This window comes from Pseudorca crassidens, chromosome 6, assembly GCF_039906515.1.
Source record: "Pseudorca crassidens isolate mPseCra1 chromosome 6, mPseCra1.hap1, whole genome shotgun sequence".
In the NCBI taxonomy this organism is placed as follows: domain Eukaryota; kingdom Metazoa; phylum Chordata; class Mammalia; order Artiodactyla; family Delphinidae; genus Pseudorca; species Pseudorca crassidens.
The window spans coordinates 73016871-73032369 of record NC_090301.1 but is presented as its reverse complement, the minus strand read 5'-3'; the positions used below and the strand labels follow the sequence as shown (position 1 = coordinate 73032369).

The window sequence follows — 15499 nt, the reverse complement described above, 5'->3', positions numbered from 1 at the left end:
TGGTTGCCCCTTGATATTAACAAGTGTCCAGTGTGGGCAAAGCAACCTGCTGACCATCCAGCTCATGGTCATGGATTCTAGGTCTTTTGTTTGATGGTAACATGATACATATAGCCCATGTAGCACAATGAAGGTCTATGAATTGTGGGAAATTAAAGCAATGTGCTGTTGTGGATTATCCATCATTTTGAAGTTCTGTTCTCATTAAGAACTCTTAGCTTATCAATAAGATGTGTTTGTTTTGTTTTAAAAACTTTGATTTGGAGATGAAGGAGGTGTAGCTTGTTGGGGTTTTTTTTGTTTGTTTTTTTTGCTGATGTTACCACTCTTTAGATGAGCCAACAAAACTTCATTATGATGAGGTACTCAAATAAACAGTGCCTTGGCCTTTAAGAGACTTTAACTGGGATATAAATGCTCTAATACATCTAAATATTAGGATGTCATGTGAATAACTTCATTTTTGATTTCCACATTTTCAACTTCCTTCTCAGTCACTTTCCTGTTTTTAGGACACTGTGAATAATTCAAGAAGATACTTGTTTGATTTCTTTAAAAAGTATCTGACTCACCGAGCCTCTATCATCAGAGCCTACCTTGGGGCTCTAGCTGGATCTTCTAAATTAACTCCATGTTGATCCACATTGGAATTTATTAAGAACCCAGAAGGATATGGCTATGTGCTATGGTAGGGGTTGGTAAATTTTTTCTATACAAGGTCAGACAGTAAATATTTTAGGCTTTGCAGGCCATACGGTTTCTGTTGCAACTTCTCAACTCTGCCATTAGAGTGTGGAAGCAATCATAGAAAATATGCAAATGAATGAATGTGGCTGTGTTCCAATAAAGCTCTATTTACAAAGATGGGCTGGATCTGGCCCATGGATTGTAGTTTGCAGATCTCTGTCTATGGCATCTCTATGGAAACATTCACTCATTCAACAAATTTTTATTGGAATACCTATAATGTGATAGGCACAATGCTACTGGGGAGACAACAGTGGACAGACACTATTCTTGCCTTCATAGAGCCTATGTTTTATCAGGGCAATAGACAAACAAATGAGTAATTACAAAAAATATGATGACTATTAGGACAGAGAGAGAGTCTAGGGCCCTATCAATATATATCCCCTCATCCAGGCTCTAAACAGGAATCAGAACGGGTCAAAAACTAGGTCAAAAGCTGGACCTGGGAAAATTGAATGTAATGTATCTGTGTTGCCTTTTAATTTTTTCCCCCTCTGTGGATTCAGATCTTTTGAAGGAAGTGACTTAAGCTGACACCAGAAGAATGAGTTGAAGTTGGTCTGATGAAAGTGTGTGTGGGAGGATGAGGGAACACACCAGGCCAGGGGAATAACAGTTGGCAGAAAATGGTTTCTCAAGTCCCTGAGACTTGAGTTCCTGAGTCCCAGGAGCAAGCCAGACTTTGTAGCAATGGAAGGTCAGCCAAGAGGCCTAATTTACATGGGATGGGAGAGGGGAGGAGGGAATGGATGTAATGAGAATCAAAAGGAAGAGAGCACAGAGATACAAAGAAATTATAGTAATCAAGGAGTTGCAGAGAAGATTAAATATCAAGTAGTCACATCACTTTATGAAAACTACTTTCTGGCAGGCTCATTTAGTTTATTCCTGACCTACTTTATTCAAATTTGAACCTGAAGGCCAGTACTAATTTGCATGTCCAAGAGTCATGTTTGTCTTGAAATTTAAACCCAATCACATTGTAAATGTGAATCTGGAAAGAAAGCAAATGTAAATGCCTGTTCGGAATGTTATTATTTAATTGCATTTGGAAAAGAAAATAATTTTAAAGATGAAAATGGGGAGAATAATTAGCAACTAGCATTAATTAATGTTGGCAGAAGAGATTACATACTATGTGTCAAAAGTAAACCTAAGTGACATTCTTCTGTAACCACCTATTTATTCCCACACTGCAGGGATTGCACCAGGGTCTGTTGTAATAACAGACAGAGCCGTAGACTCCTTTTTTAAGCCCCGGTTTGAACAGGTAATCTTGGACAATGTTGTCACCAGAAGTACTGAACTTGACAAAGAACTGGCTGAGGAACTATTCAACTGTAGCAAAGAAATTCCTGACTTCCCAACCCTCATTGGACATACGATGTGTACCTATGATTTTTATGAAGGTGAGAAGAATTTATAAACTGTGAAAGCAGCAGAAAATTGCCAGCAATACTTTGTTATTCAAACCCACAATTTATATTAAAAACTCCACTTTAGAAATTCATAGTTGGGGATTAAAAAAGGAACTGAAACAGCCTTTTCAACTTACTAAAGCATAGGAACGTAAGGACATAATAAGCGGTGGAGACACACACATAATGAATTTATTTTGAGAGTAGGTTTAATCCTCCTAGAACAAATTGGATACTCAAATGCAATTTGTGATGTTAGCAAAATCTTATCTCTGTTGATGCCTTTAATTTAAATTGGAAAAGGGGGATATGCTTCTATGTTTCTTCCATTTTGAGGTACAGTCACCTGTACCTTGGAAGAGATCTGGTACTCAGGAAAGAGTGGGAACCAGGAAATGGGAAGAGATATTTGGGGGAGGAAATCCCAAAGGGATGAGGTAGTCTCACAGCAGTTCTTTTTTCTCTTGGCCATGAGTAAAATGTCCCCAAATCAAGTTTAGGAACAAAATTGATGGTGACTCCCAAGTAGCAGCTCTTGCCACAAGCAGGGAGGGGCCAGGAGAAAACGTCCTCCAGGACAGACCTTGCTCATTCCACAAGAAAGAATCTAACCAGGGTTGGTACCATTCCTTGGAGGGCATTCTAGAAATCTTACAGTGTAGCTGCATTTGAGTGTGTTCATCAAACTACATATTACCCCATTTTTAATTACTTTTCTTTTCTTTTCCCTTTGGATCAAACTTAGACTATTACATTGAATTCTAAACAGTTATATATGGAGATATATTATCTATAAACATTACTTCAGGTTAGTAAAGGTGTTGTCACCACATATGTGTTATAAGATAGGGGCCACTTTGGGTGTGATAGGGTTGAGACTTTGTCTCAGGCCACTGGCCCCTTCTTGGGGAGGGTCACTGACGGGTTTAAGCCAGAACTTGCAAATGGTACCCACTGGAGTCAATGTTTTCTTTGGGCTGCACAGTATTTTTTAGAATATGAATTATTTTGCCAACATTTATAATTTCTGGAGATTTCATATGAAAATCCAGATTTTTGGCTTCTTGAAATAACATAACATTAAAAATATAAAATAATTTATTCATGGCAGCCCTGGCAAGCCTCGGCCCACATCTGGGGCTACATTCACTTAAGGTGAGGTGAGGCTGCTCCCTTCCAACAGGCAGACCTCGTTGACATTACCTGCTTAACTTATGGGACATCTGAGTCTGAATTGGCTAAAATAGCACTGCATTAGAGGTGTTGGCAGGCAGCCTAAGAAGGAGGGCACAAGCAGAAGCAGACAGCAAGGATGGAAATAGCATGAAAGATACAGGAAAGGGAAAAAAGAGGGGCTTCCCTGGTCGCGCAGTGGTTGAGAGTCCGCCTGCCAATGCAGGGGGCACGGGTTCGTGCCCCGGTCCAGGAAGATCCCACATGCCGCGGAGTGGCTGGGCCCGTGAGCCATGGCTGCTGAGCCTGCGCGTCCGGGGCCTGTGCTCCGCAACGGGAGAGGCCACAACAGTGAGAGGCCCACGTACCGCAAAAAAATAAAAAAGAGGATTTTGCAATATAGATGGTGACAGAGTCTACTGGCCTCCCTACTTCAAGAGGACGCCCTTGGGGGTGGGATGCGGTGAAGCCTGTCCCCAGCGCAGCCACGGTGGAGGAGGAGTAACAGCATCAGGCTTTTCTCCACCTCCTTCTGGCCCCACTGGTTGGTACAGATGGAATTCAAGTGCTAAGTAAACACCGAGAGCAGCCTAGAAGGGAAAATGTGATCGCAAAAGAATGGCGTGCAGCCTGAGGTGTGTGGCAGGGAAAAGGTGGACAAATCGACCATCTGTGTATGGTTACCATGGTCATGATGCACAGATGGAGCTGCAATGTCCAAACCACCACCCTGATCCTCAAGTAGCTTAGGATCATCACTGGGGCTTGGAGCCTTTTCTTCTTCCCCAGCACCGGTCCCTGGGCCAGCCGCCAGTCGCAGGTGCAACCTGAGATTTTCCTCAAAGGGCAGATCTTCCAGAGACCCTCCAGGTCCTACTGTCTCTGGGCACAGTGCTGGCTGCTGCGGCCATTCAATGGTCACTTGTCCCAGAGCTGGGGGAGCTCAGTGCCATGGAGATTCCTGTGTGAGACTCTTGAGCTGCGCACAGCCTTGCCCCAGGTCCTTTGATAGGATGATTCAGATGGCCAGATTTATCCTACCTGGGGTGCAGGCCCATGAGTTAGAGTCAGCCACAGAGCACTTGGGCTGACAGCAAGCCTCTTAGTGATGCCACAGCCACCGTGGGACATCAAGTCGCTAAACATTCTCCATTCTCTTTCAGGCCAGGGTCGACTAGATGGAGCGCTGTGCTCCTTTTCCAGAGAAAAGGGGTTAGATTACTTGAAGAGAGCATATAATGCCGGCATCAGGAATATCGAAATGGAATCTACGGTGTTTGCGGCCATGTGTAGACTTTGTGGTCTAAAAGGTAAGACTTTCATGAATGCCTAAGGGTCAAATTCTCCTCTTTCATGAAGTTATTTTCACTCTCCAGGAGAAGAAAAAGGAATCCAGCTATAGATTACTTTGGGTTGAATGCACGGTTATCTCATAATATCTTGTGAGTGGGCAGGACATTATTTGTTATGCAAATGAGGAAACCAAGCCTCAAGGGTCAAAAGTTAAGTTGCCCAAGGTCACCAGCTAGTGGGTTACATAGCCAAGACTTCATAGATTGTTCTGCTTTCTTCATCCTGGTAGTGGAAGCTGTTTTCTACTACAACTGAATTTACTGAGACATGACACAAATAAAATATTCCTAAAATAGTCCATCAAAGGACAAAACATCAGTGGAGTAGTGTGTTTTTAGAGTTAATTTACATGCACTTTTGCTTTTCCCAACTTTTTTATTTTGAAAAAAAAATCAATAATACAGAAAAATTGAAAGAATACTGTGTATGTGTGTGTGTATATATATATACATACATATATATACACACATGTACACAAACACACCTATTTGCTTTTTTCTCCTGAATCATTGTATATAAATTATAAATATTATGTCACTTAACTCTTGTAACTTAGCATCATTTCCTAAGAATAAGGATGTCCTCCTAATGACCACAATACAATTATCAAACCAAAAAAAAAAAATAAAGAAAAGTAAAAATCATTTCATAACATCATTTAACATCCATTCCATTTTTAAATTTTCTGATTTTCCTAAAAATCTTTAAAGATTATTTTAATCTAATATTGAATTAACTTTATACACTGTATTGCTTAGTTATTGTATCTCTATACTTTTACATCTAGAATAGTTTCCCTACTTTTCTTTTTTCCCCAGGACAGAGGAATTTTTGAGAAGTTCAGGCAGTTATCTTGTAGAACATCCATGTTCTAGATTTGTCTGTACTCGTCATCGTGGGATTTCACTTTATTTCCTGTAAAGCAGAAGTAAAGTCTAGTGGCTTGATTAGATTCAGCTATGTGGTAAGAACACTTCATAGTAATGTAAACTTTCCATTGCACCACATCAGGGAAAGGTAATGTGAAGATATTCCACTGTTAGTAATTTCAAGTTGGATCACTTGGCTCAAGGGGTAACTGCCCATCTCCCTCCTCTGAAAAATTAATGTTTTCTCTCTGAAAGTAGCAAGTAACTTCTGGGATGATAATCTGGCACTGTGTGAACGAATATCCTGTAACCCAATCATCTTTTCCCAGTGATTTTAGCATGGAATACAAATGATGCTTTTCTAATTCCATCATTCCTCCTACGTTTGTTAGCTAGCATTCTTTTAAGAAGAGCCTTTCTTTCTCACGCTCTTCTCTCTCTTTTTTCTTTTTGGTGGCAGGGAGTCGTTATTGTTTGGTGGATTTTGTTCAAAGCAGTGTGTTATAAGCAGTTTCTGTCATTATTCTTTTTGATACTCAAATTATCCCAAATGTGGCCAGGAAGAGCCCCTTCTAGTGCACTCTTCTGTCCTTCTGACATAATTCTCTTAACTCTTGAGAATTTTCTTGCTTTCAGGCACAACGGGATTCTTAGGTACCACTTACACTTTCCTTGCCTCAGGTCTGGGATCAGCCATTTCTCCAAGAATCTCTGCTTCCTTTGGGTGGAGAGTGGCATTAAGAAACCAAATATGTGTGTGGCATGCATTTTTATTTTTGGTGAAATTATTCCAATAGAACCACTAATCTCTGACCAACACCAAGAAAACCTACTGAAGTAAAACATAATTTTCACAAGGACTAATCAATATAACTATTCTTTGTGATTTTAAATTATTTTCATAGTCATCCTCTAGATTAAAAAATCTACAAACAATAAATGCTGGAGAGGGTGTGGAGAAAAGGGAACCCTCTTGCACTGTTGGTGGGAATGTAAATTGATACAGCCACTATGGAGAACAGAATGGAGGTTCCTTAAAAAACTACAAATAGAACTACCATATGACCCAGCAATCCCACTACTGGGCATATACCCTGAGAAAACCATAATTCCAAAAGAGTCATGTACCAAAATGTTCATTGCAGCTCTATTTACAATAGCCAGGAGACAGAAGCAACCTAAGTGTCCATTATCAGATGAATGGATAAAGAAGATGTGGCACATATATACAATGGAATATTACTCGGCCATAAAAAGAAACGAAATTGAGCTATTTGTAGCGAGGTGGATGGACCTAAAGTCTGTCATACAGAGTGAAGTAAGTCAGAAAGAGAAAGACAAATACCGTATGCTAACACATATATATGGAATCTGAGAAAAAAAAATGTCATGAAGAACCTAGGGGTAAGACGGGAATAAAGACACAGACCTATTAGAGAATGGACTTGAGGATATGGGGAGGGGGAAGGGTAAGCTGTGACAAAGTGAGAGAGTGGCATGGACATATATACACTACCAAACGTAAAATAGATAGCTAGTGGGAAGCAGCCGCATAGCACAGGGAGATCAGCTCGGTGCTTTGTGACCACCTAGAGGGGTGGGATAGGGAGGGTGGGAGGGAGGGAGACTCAAGAGGGAAGAGATATGGGAACATATGTATATGTATAACTGATTCACTTTGTTATAAAGCAGAAACTAACAGACCATTGTAAAGCAATTATACTCCAATAAAGATGTTAAAAAAAAATTCAAGTTTTATGGATGGAAGAGGTAAACCTGAAAAGTTAATAAAATATTCTTTATTAAATTGGCTATGAAAGCCTCAGACCTAAAGCAAAATAGCACCATCTAAAATATTATTTTTGAGTGGGAAGCAGTCCCCAAATATGAACAATGATGTCTAAGAAAATGTTGGAGCAACTTTTTTTAGAATTCATAGTTTTTTTTTTTTTTTTCAGAAAAGAGCCCATAGAATATGTCACCTATCAAACGTGTTTTATAGTGTACCTACTGAGTGCATAGCACAATACAAGAAGCTTGATTTTTAAATCAAATCTTTGGCTGATAAGATTTGTCTCAATTATTATCTTCCTAAAGAAAGAAGGACTTCTGTGCATCAACCAGTGGCCTGAGCACCCAAGCAGTAGGGACACAGCAGAGGATGACACAGACAGAATCTCTGCCCTTGCGGAGTCTAGGGGGGAGACAAACAACAACAGAGAGCAATCTATAATAATATGGTAATATGTTAGATGCTGAGGAGCATGATGGTGAGAAATAAGGCAGGGAAAGGGCACAGGGACAGCCAAGGTAGGGAGGGAAACCATACATTAAAATAGGGAAGGGTACACAGAAAAGGTGCCATTTAGGAAAATGCCACGTGAGTGTCTGGGCAAAAGGAGTCCAGGAAATGCAAATCTAAGGTTACCAGGCAGGAGCATTCAGAGTGTGACAGAGAAACAGGGAGACCAGTGTGACTGGAGGGGAGTGACAGCAGTGGAGAGGGTAGGAGATGGAGGGAGTATGGACTGTGTGGTCCCTATGACAACTGTGACTTTCACTCTGAGAGATATGAGAAGTCATTGCTTTGAATAGAGAGGTGACGGGATCTGGCTTGCGTTTGAACAGGAGCACACTGGCTGCTGATCTGGGAAGATCCTACTGGGGTTAAGGGCAGAAGCAGGGAGAGAAGTAAGAGGGCTGATATAGTAGTCTAGGGAGAGATGATAGACCAGTACAACAACAGTGGAGGAGGTGAGAAGTAGTCATATGCTAGATACATCTTGAAGGCAAATCCAACAGGATTTGTTGACAATTTGATGGGAATTTGGAGCGAAATGCTAGTGAAAAATGATTTCCAGGTTTTTGGCCTGAACAGCTGGAAGGATGGAGTTATCACAGTTGGGATAGAAAAAATTGGGTGAGGATTTGGCGGTACTGTAGTAGACATCAAATGGAGGCTAAGTGAGCAGGTGGATTTATGAATCTGGAGTTTAGGTGAGAAATTTAGACTGGGGAAATAAAATTGGAAGTTGACAGCATATAGATGGCATTTAAAGCCATGTAACAAATGAGATGACAAAGTGCCTGAGTGTAGAAACAGATGAAAAAGTCAGGGAGGTGAGGGAGATCCAGCAGAAACTAAGGAAGAGTCGTCAGTGCAATTGGCAGTATACCTGGAGAGTCTAGTGTCCCAGCCCCAAAGAAATCTTCAAAGAAGTAAAGAATTACAGCTGAATAATGCCTTATTTGATCACAAGTGGAACTTTAATTCTAATACTTGTCCTTATTGTCAATCAATTTTAATATACAAAACTACAAACAAAATGTATGCGGTAACATTTTAGACAGGAGTTATAGGTCACAAGAAGAGATTAATTGTAGAACCACTACTCTCATCTCAGAATGAATGTACACACAAATCCTTGTAACATATGAGTAAAGGATGCAAGTGCATCCTTGTCCTCTTTAGAAGGCCATCATTAATACCTCCTTTCAGGGAAACAATAGCATCTGCTTTTCTCTCCACAAGTTAGTGGGAGTGGGAGCCCCAGCGGCGGGCAGCTTGCCCTTTCCTGAGCCACAGCCTAACCAGCACATGACCTGCAGGAACACCTGGATTCAGATATTTCTGCTCCAGGAAATGCTTCCTCACATTTCTTTCTTATAGAAACAGCAAGAGGTCACTTGAGTCATGGCTCCACCTGATATGCAGATGGAGGAAAATTTGGTAACCAGTTTAGTCAAACATAAAATGCCACGTCACGAACTGCTGCCCTGATGTAAGTTTAGTGATGAGCATCAGTTCTTTCTTAAGAGGCAGCCAGAGAGTTCTAGGCTTGTGAACCCCGGACCCTAGTCTTTCTCTCTTTGAGGGTGTTGCCAAAGCTTCGGCGACGTTATTCTGTTATGAGGGATTTTTTTGTCCTTGCCACGAATCCTTGTGACCTTGCTTTCTCTGCCAGCTGCAGGTACCTTCCCGGACTCTGTCCTCTCTAGCTTGCCCCATGCTGCACTTTCCTTTTTCTGCTGCTATTGGAGCTGTTGGTAGCTGATTTCAGCCTGCCAATAGCTCTCTTCCAGGCCACTGCTGCAGCCTTTCCATTGAGCAGACCCTTTCTGGGCTGCCAACATGCACACTAAAGGTTGTATCTGTAATTCTGCAGTTCTTGGGAGTATTTCTGTCCAAATTTCTTCATGGTGACAGGGACTCTTTATCTACCTCAGACACCACCGTTTCCAAAGGTGCACTCCTGGTACAGGAAGATCAACACCTGGAAGATCAACCACCAAGGAAACAGACCAAAACCCCATGCATATGATGCTACCATGTTCCTATCTTTCATCCCCACTTCATTATATCCTTCCGCAAAAGCAGTGAAGCTTGGAAAAGCTCTGTATGAGGTAGAAAAGCTTGCTTTGGGGAAGGGCTGAGAGAGACTTCACAAGCAGCTGTTTTAACATACTTATTAGGGAGGTTATATACCAATGCTAAGCGACACTGGAAAATGTGTTTCATCTGGCACCGAACGCTCAGGGCTCCCAGGCCTAGTGCCCCTCCCCCTCAATCCCTCTCCCACTGTCAGCAATGGCCCTTTCCACCCAGTCTCTCCAGACAGCCTTCTCTAATGGTCTTTTTATGTCCCTTTAATACTACCAGATGACTGGATAACCAATCTGACTTCATAGTAAGGCAATGATGGCTAATAAATAACAACTTTTTATTTAAACAAGAGTCTTCTAGAGGCTCACTGTCCTAACTCAGAGGAGTCAGTCATTGACTTTGGACCGGTGCAAAAACAGATCTTTCTGCATTCACCTGGGACCACATGGATTACCACTTCTTATCTTTATGATTAATATAAGATCTCACCTTAAGTCTCACTTCATCAGAGAAGTTTTGCATGACTACCTAAACTAAACTTACCCACATTCATTCTACTTACTCACTCATTCACTCATTCCACTTCATTTCTCTGCATCACATTTACCACTATACCAGACTCCATTTCTGTTTTCTTTATATATTAACTTACATATTATTTTACATGTATTAATGCATGGAGGTATGTATTTAGCATCTTTCTCCATTACAGTATAAGTAGCATGAGAACAGGGACCTTGTTTGTCATTTTTTTGGCTATATCTCTAGCACTTAGAATAATATCTGCCATATGGGCATTCAATAAATATTTACTAAATGAATGAACAAATGAGTGAACAGAATGACCACTCAACCCCTACTGACCGTGGAAGACGGCTATAACAAATTCAACTGGTTCCTTCATTACCCAGCTACATTTATGGCTTGGAATTTTCTAAAGGACTTCGGAGTGTCACAAAATTGTCCAACTAGGAAGAGGCAAAGCCTTAAAGTTAAGCCTCCCTTTGCTGTAAGTTTCATACAATACTTCGGCTATAGCTGTAGCCCGTGGATCTCCTGATATTTGATAGGTGGACAAACTGCTTGAAATGGGGCCACGGACACCCCTAAGTCACTACTGTTATCCTGATCTCATTATCCTGAAAAATAATAGTGGGAATCCATTGTTGCTTTAAGAAGGACTTGGGTGAGGGAAATAGTGGCCGTCACAAAATTATTCTACCTTGAAAGGCTGAACCTTCAGAACAAGGTAAACCCACTGTACAATGCTGTATGAATGCATTCATCTATGGTTTTATAATATGCATATATCTGTCCCTCTCTTAAAGCAAAATCTACTTTAATTAAACCCCTAACATTCTGATTAAAGATGTTAATCCTTTTGCACTGTGAACTTGTGATAAGTACGTTCAATTTTTACCCATCTTTAAAAGACAGTGCCTGCTGCCTTTTGACACAAGCTTGCTTGCATGACAATATACGAAACATAATATTTATCCAAGATTAGTTTCACTTAAATCTTTGTCTTTAGTTGTTGGCAGCACTCACAGTGGATTTTCTTTAAGGGTAATGGAAGAATTCAGTGTTATTTCTTTTGACAGATACTGGGAACTTTGGGAATGTATTCAGTCTTCATAATATTACAGCTCAGTGAAAGGGAGCAGAATCTGGCTTTAATTCCATTTTATATCCTTCTGCTGGTCCCAGAAATGAAGGCTATTGGGCTCTGGGAACTGCAGGATGATCACTGATAAAGTAAAGAAGATATTACAACAAGGATTAAAGATTATACTCAGTCTGGAACTGGACTGTTTCTTAATTCAAAAATGAGGAAAATTGGGGTTTTGAAATATTATTACACAAAGGCAAAAGGCAACCCACTGCAGCTCTTCACCCTCACAGTATCTCCTGAGAGATACTGTGGCTCAGAGAGGTTAAATAACTTTCCCAAGTTCTCACAGTAAATAAGAAGTAGCTGGACTGGAATTGGAACCGAGCTCTGTCTGACTTGAGGTCCCTTTGCACCATGCCCTGCTGAGTCTTCCCAGCAGCCTCCCATGGATGCACAAGGTTCAGATCTCTATTCAGAGGAACCAAAAAAACAAACAAACAAAAAACCCTGCAGGTTTTTCTATTTTAAAAGTTAGCTGTGCTACTTTAGAAAGAAAGCAAATCCCCTAAGGGCTAACCACATACCAAGATGGTTAGTGTTGGAATCAAATAAAGCATTACATTGATACTTATTCAGTAGTATGCACAGTTATTATTTTACCAAGAAAATAAGTCAGTGTGTCTGGGAAATCAAGCATAAATGGTAAGTAATTCATTTATTACGCTTATAAAGACAGGATTTTAAAAAATTGTTTCTTCTTGCTTTGCTGGTTTTTACATATTTTAAATCAAGGTCTGTGTCTAGAGTTTTGTTTGATTCATTTTAATTCTACTCTCCTGTTCTCTATCCTACTCCTGCCTTCCTGTACCAACACACTCACATGTTAGAGAATGATTTGGGGCCACAGATTCAACTTTTTGTGTGTTGGCATTACCTGTGACCTGCCTCTTCCCACCTGTGACCTCAGTGGGGCTCCCTGGGTTCTCCCTGTTGGAGCCTCTGCCCCTAGCACAGCAGGCACATCCTCTGCCCATCCTGACACATCTCTGGTTGGAGGTCCAGCACCCAGCAGAAGCGCAAGTCCCCAAGTTTGCAGCTGGACCTCCTGGAGATGACAGCATGGTCCTCATACCAAGATAATGTGAGGCACAGAAGCTGAGCAAGACCTTTGAGGTCCAACCTGCTCCTTTCTCAGAGAATGAAATAAGACCCAGAGAGTAAAAAGTGACCTGTCTAAGGAAACACAGCCAGATCAAAACGAAGATGGACTAGCCCTGTTATCTCCTGCCTCCTCACCCCCTTTCCTGGCACTATTCCATAGGTATAAAAGAGTATCATATTTATCTATCGACAGATTACTTATACTTTCTCCTTTTTCTAAAAGGCATTAGCAGCAGCTTTCAATAAAAGATGAATGTATAAATAATTTAAGCAAAGGTAAAGAGAATAAGAGGCATGTATTTAAGGGAGTGGATGGGGAGCTCTCAATATCAAAGAGCTACCTGGTAGGGCAATACTAAATCTAAATACTTAGATTTAGTTCTGACTTTCCTAGAGGCCAAGTTGAAAATGGAAACACTTTGAGTTACACAGCTCTCATTAGCTTATAAAGAAAGCATTTAAGGTTTGTCATAAAAACGTTATCCAAATGTTAAACTTAAGTGAAATTATCAGCTATATTACATCGACAGTGTCTTTAGTAACACTTTTATAAAAGATATGGGACAATTTTTGATAGAGTTAATGCTAAATCTTGGTTCTCTGGGAACCTAAAGTACTAGGGTGCAGGTATGAACATTTGCTTTAATTTAATTCAGGATAGAGTTTAAAGGCTTTAACGCAATAGCTGTCAAATATCAATGTGCAAATAATTTAACTGAGTTTCTTGTTTTAAGTACAGATTAACTGCCCTTTCTTATTCCTCACTCCTTTTTCTGTATGTCTGTGATAAAGCCTAAAAATCTGCATTATTAACAAGTTCTAGTTCTGACGCAAGTGGCCAGTGGAGCACATTTTCAGAAATGCCAGTCTAGACGAACAACTTGTTCCTATGCTCCTTAGCTTTGATCAGATCCTTTGAATATAAATTTTCTCCACTTGGTTTTTGATTAGCAGTCAACAGCCTGAGATAGACGTCTCAGAGGAGACAGAGGAAGTGCAAAGGTTCTGGGTTGTTGAGGTTTCTGTGTTTTATATACCAGGCACCTGAGGAATAAAGATGGGGTCTGCCTAAAAAGCTCAAACCTTGAGAAGTGAAGGGCTCCCTGTAAAGGGCCGGGGAGAGGTGGGAGAGGGGCAGTCCTAAGGGCCAGGCTGGACACTCCAAAGCCAACCTTTGCTGCTTTGCCATTTTCTGAGACCCAGCCCTGTTTGGTTCTGCTGTGCACAGGGAGTTTCTGCCTCACATTGCTGCCTTTGCCTACAATTCATTGGAAAACCTTCCTGGAACTCCATTCTGAATCACAGAGGTGGAGCTAAAGCAGGGATCCATGGGGGACCATAGATTTCTAATAATTCAGGGTGGGCTTCAGGAGCCCTGAAACCCTTGAAATTATATACAATATTTTGTGTGTATGTGCATATGTGTATTTTTGTGAAAAGAGGTTGCAGTTAACAACTTTCATCAGATTTGCAAAGGGACCAAAAACAATCAAAGAGTTAGAATCACTGGGAGTTCCTGGTGTGGCCGAGGGTACATTGAGCTTCACGTTAACACTGGTGTGTTCCCATCCCATTGCAGCCTGAGGTCAGTTAGCTGACAACCTCCTTGGTGACAGCTAGGTCACTGAATGCCTCTCTGCAGGAGCCATACTCCCTGCCCAACCTGAGGATTATGGTAGCAAAGCTGTCAGGCTTAACTTTGACAAATTGTTTTGGGTAAATTAGTCCCTTTTAATTGCTTGTGGAAATAGTAATTTTAGACGACAAGATTATTACAGGCTGCTTGTTAATGGGTCCTCTAGCATCAAGAAAACACCACTGAGATCGCGACGACCTGTTCTTGTCCCTCTTTGGCCTCACCCTTGAAATAGCCGGAGAAGACGTTAAGTCAAGTCAGCTCCCGCTCCTTGACAAGTACAGAGCACGTGTTTCCTTTTATCCTTCTGCCAAGTGAAGGATTAGAGAAGGACTTTCATCTTTTCCCTGCTACCACCAGCTCATGTCAGCCATCACAGACTTGCTGATCATTAACTTGAAAAGCCAAGGAAGTTTCTAGCTCTTCCATTTACTTGTTTACCTGTTGGGCCAACTTGCTTTACAACTGAATGAGTTTTGAATAAACAGGGTACTAGGTGATGAAAATACTTGACTCAGCTCAAGTTGGATATTTTCAATTGCTTTTCAGTTCACTGAACAGGAGGGTCAGTTTGACTGATCTGTCTGCCTTATGGTTTGCCATGTGCAGAGGAGGAGGGATGGGAGGTAGAGTGTCTTCTCAGCAGTTTATGAAGCTGGGAATTGACTGGTTATTTACTAGCTGTGTCCTACTGGGCCATTTTACCTCCCTGAGCCCTCATTTCATCATTTGTCCAAAGGGGATAAAAATAAGAGCTAGCTCATGGCACAGCTATGAGGTCTAAATGGTATCATAAATACCCAGCATATAGCAAGAGCTAAACCAAACAAAAAAGAAAGCATCTATTATGATTACAGTCCATTTCGCCTTCTCAAATCCAGAAGTCTGAGATAGTGTAGAAGTCAAAGAAATAAATATCACACTCAAACCCAACTTTATCTTCATGACCTCAAAGCTTGTGACTGTAGCTACATCTAATCCCAGATCCACTGAAATCCTTTTTAAAATGATGCAGATGAACATAGAGATTGTGACACTGCTATCAATTCAAAGTGGTTGTCACTGATTTCAATGTGTATAACCACATTCCTTGAAATCAAAGATTTCATGTGAAACTGATGATAAAGAATTTGCAGGGGACCC

General features: G+C 40.9%; 2 protein-coding genes across 7 annotated transcripts in view; one reads left to right on the top strand and one right to left on the bottom strand.

Moving 5' to 3' along the window:
- The window catches only part of CCDC148 (coiled-coil domain containing 148), a 337625-nt gene that overhangs the window by 15658 nt on the left and 306468 nt on the right, over positions 1-15499 (bottom strand). The gene's annotated exons all lie outside the window — the stretch shown is intronic.
- UPP2 (uridine phosphorylase 2) overlaps positions 1-15499 on the top strand; it is a 44215-nt gene that overhangs the window by 26061 nt on the left and 2655 nt on the right. For 3 of the 5 annotated variants that reach the window (XM_067741867.1, XM_067741869.1, XM_067741868.1), the window contains exons 5-6: positions 1950-2159; positions 4505-4651. In XM_067741867.1, coding sequence (XP_067597968.1) covers positions 1950-2159; positions 4505-4651 — 357 coding nt within the window. Of the gene's footprint in view, positions 1-1949; positions 2160-4504; positions 4652-5512; positions 5659-15499 lie in introns of all 5 variants that reach the window. The other 2 variants (XR_010944435.1, XR_010944434.1) reach the window with 1 other exon arrangement.